General features: G+C 49.5%; 1 protein-coding gene across 1 annotated transcript; it reads left to right on the forward strand.

The window, feature by feature from the left end:
• Window positions 1–267: 267 nt before the first annotated feature.
• Window positions 268–1,272, forward strand: LOC141996007 (olfactory receptor 52R1-like). The gene has a single exon (XM_074967682.1). It carries the CDS (start codon window positions 268–270, stop codon window positions 1,270–1,272), a length of 1,005 nt encoding a protein of 334 aa, XP_074823783.1.
• The last annotated feature ends 814 nt before the right edge of the window (window positions 1,273–2,086 follow it).

Consider the following 2,086-nt stretch of genomic DNA (forward strand, 5'->3'; position numbering starts at 1 on the left):
CATGAAATGTAGGAATTATTGATGCAAGGAGCCCCATAAAAAATGAATTGGCATTAGTAGGTCAGTTGTTCATAATTCATTTATCTGAATGATGAAAATATAATTTTTCAGGTTGTGAAGAGCGACCAATCTGCCTCACCCATGAGAACAGCCTCCAATAGCGTATGTTGTGTCTCATATTAACGTTGTCTCTCCATCCAGGAATTTGTACTACTACCATCACCATAGAGCCTGGGCACATACAGGAAGCCAGGGGAACATACGTACATGCAGGAGACACCGTTCTGCCTCAGAGTAGGACACCTTCTCCCCTGCTCCATGTCAGGATCCAACACAACTGACTTTAACACAACTGACTTCCCCAGCCCCTCTACCTTCATCCTGCTGGGCGTTCCTGGCCTGGAGGCAGCCCATGTCTGGATCTCCATTCCCTTCTGCACCATGTACATCATAGCCATCTTAGGGAACGTCACCATTCTGTTCGTCGTGAAGAGGGAGCCGAGCCTCCATGGGCCCATGTACTATTTCCTCTGCATGCTGGCCGTCACCGACCTGGTCCTGTCTACGTCCATCCTGGCCAAAACACTGAGTATCTTCTGGTTTAATTCCAGGGAGATAGATTTCAGTGCCTGCCTCACCCAGCTATACTTCCTTCACTGCTTCTCAGTGATGGAGTCTGGGATCTTCATGACCATGGCTTTTGATCGCTATGTGGCCGTCTGCCATCCCCTGAGACATTCCACCATCCTGATAAACTCTATGGTGGCCAAGATCGGCCTGGCCGTGATGCTGCGCGGTGGCATGCTTGCATTGCCCTTTCCCTTCCTGGTAAGGCAATGGCCATATTGCAAAACCAACATCATCCCCCAGCCGTACTGCGCCCACATGGCCATGGTAAAGCTGGCCTGCGCCGACACCCGTGCCAGTAGTTATTATGGTCTCTTTGTGGTATTTTGTGTGATTGGTCTGGATGTGAGTTTTATTTCCCTGTCCTATACCCAGATCCTCAGAGTCATCTTCAGCCTCCCCACAAAGGATGCCCGGCTCAAGACTTTTGAGACCTGCATCTCCCACCTCTGTGCCATCTTAGTCTTTTACATCCCACATCTCTTCATCTCCCTCATGTACAGATTTGCCCAGAATGTGCCCCTGCATTTCCACGTTCTCATTGCCAATGTATACCTCTTCATGCCCCCCATGCTAAACCCCATCATCTACAGGATGAGGACCAAACAGATCTGGGACAGGCTGCTCCGGCTTTTTACTCATTAAGGGACCTAAAGTTTTCTCCTGGTGCTCTGGCTCTCAGACCGAGCTCCATGCAGAGCTGGCTGGTGATATGGTGCTGGGTCCCCTTCCCTGAATCACTTACATGGTGGTCAGAGTGATATTATATCTTTTCCTGGCCTTGCTGTGCTGTGTCAGTGTGACAAACTGGGGAATCAGTCTATGTACAAGTTATGCTCTACCCCCCCTATTCCTTCAAGGCTCTGCTCCCTGACCCACCTATCTCCCCAGCAGAACTGATCGGTTAGGGGTTCTCAGACCACGCCTCCTGAATGGGGCCGTGAAGGTCAGGAATGTTTTTGTGTGCATGTGGGTCCTTATGTGCATCCTTGTGTGTGTGTGTGTGTGTGTGTATGTGTGTGAGTCTTTGTGTATGTGTGCACGTGGGTCCATGTGTTTGTGTGTCCAGGTCTGTGCACTCATGTGTATGTGCACATGCATCTGTTTGTGTGTGTGTGTGTATGTATGCATCTGTGTGTGTGTGAATGTGGTCCATGTCTGTGTGCACATGCATCTGTGTGTGTGTGTGTGGTCATGTATATGTATGTGCATCCATGTGTGTCCATCTGCATGTGTGCATGTGTGTCCGGGTGTGCACGTGTTTATGTGTGCATGTGTGTGTGTGCCTGCGCTCATGTAGTTCCATGTGTGTTTGCATGTGCATCTGTGTGTTTGCACCCTCAGAATATCCCATAGCCCAGAGGTTTAGTACCTTCACCTGGAATTTGGGAAACCCACTTTCAAATCCCTGGTCCTCTGAAAGTTTATTTGTGCAAAATGGAACAGTTCCAGCCACGGA

The sequence above is a fragment of the Natator depressus genome, chromosome 1, assembly GCF_965152275.1.
Source record: "Natator depressus isolate rNatDep1 chromosome 1, rNatDep2.hap1, whole genome shotgun sequence".
In the NCBI taxonomy this organism is placed as follows: domain Eukaryota; kingdom Metazoa; phylum Chordata; order Testudines; family Cheloniidae; genus Natator; species Natator depressus.

What these genes read in the sequence shown, in the direction of transcription:
- LOC141996007 (XM_074967682.1), top strand. Translation starts at nt 268, where the DNA reads ATGCAGGAGACACCGTTCTGCCTCAGAGTAGGACACCTTCTCCCCTGC.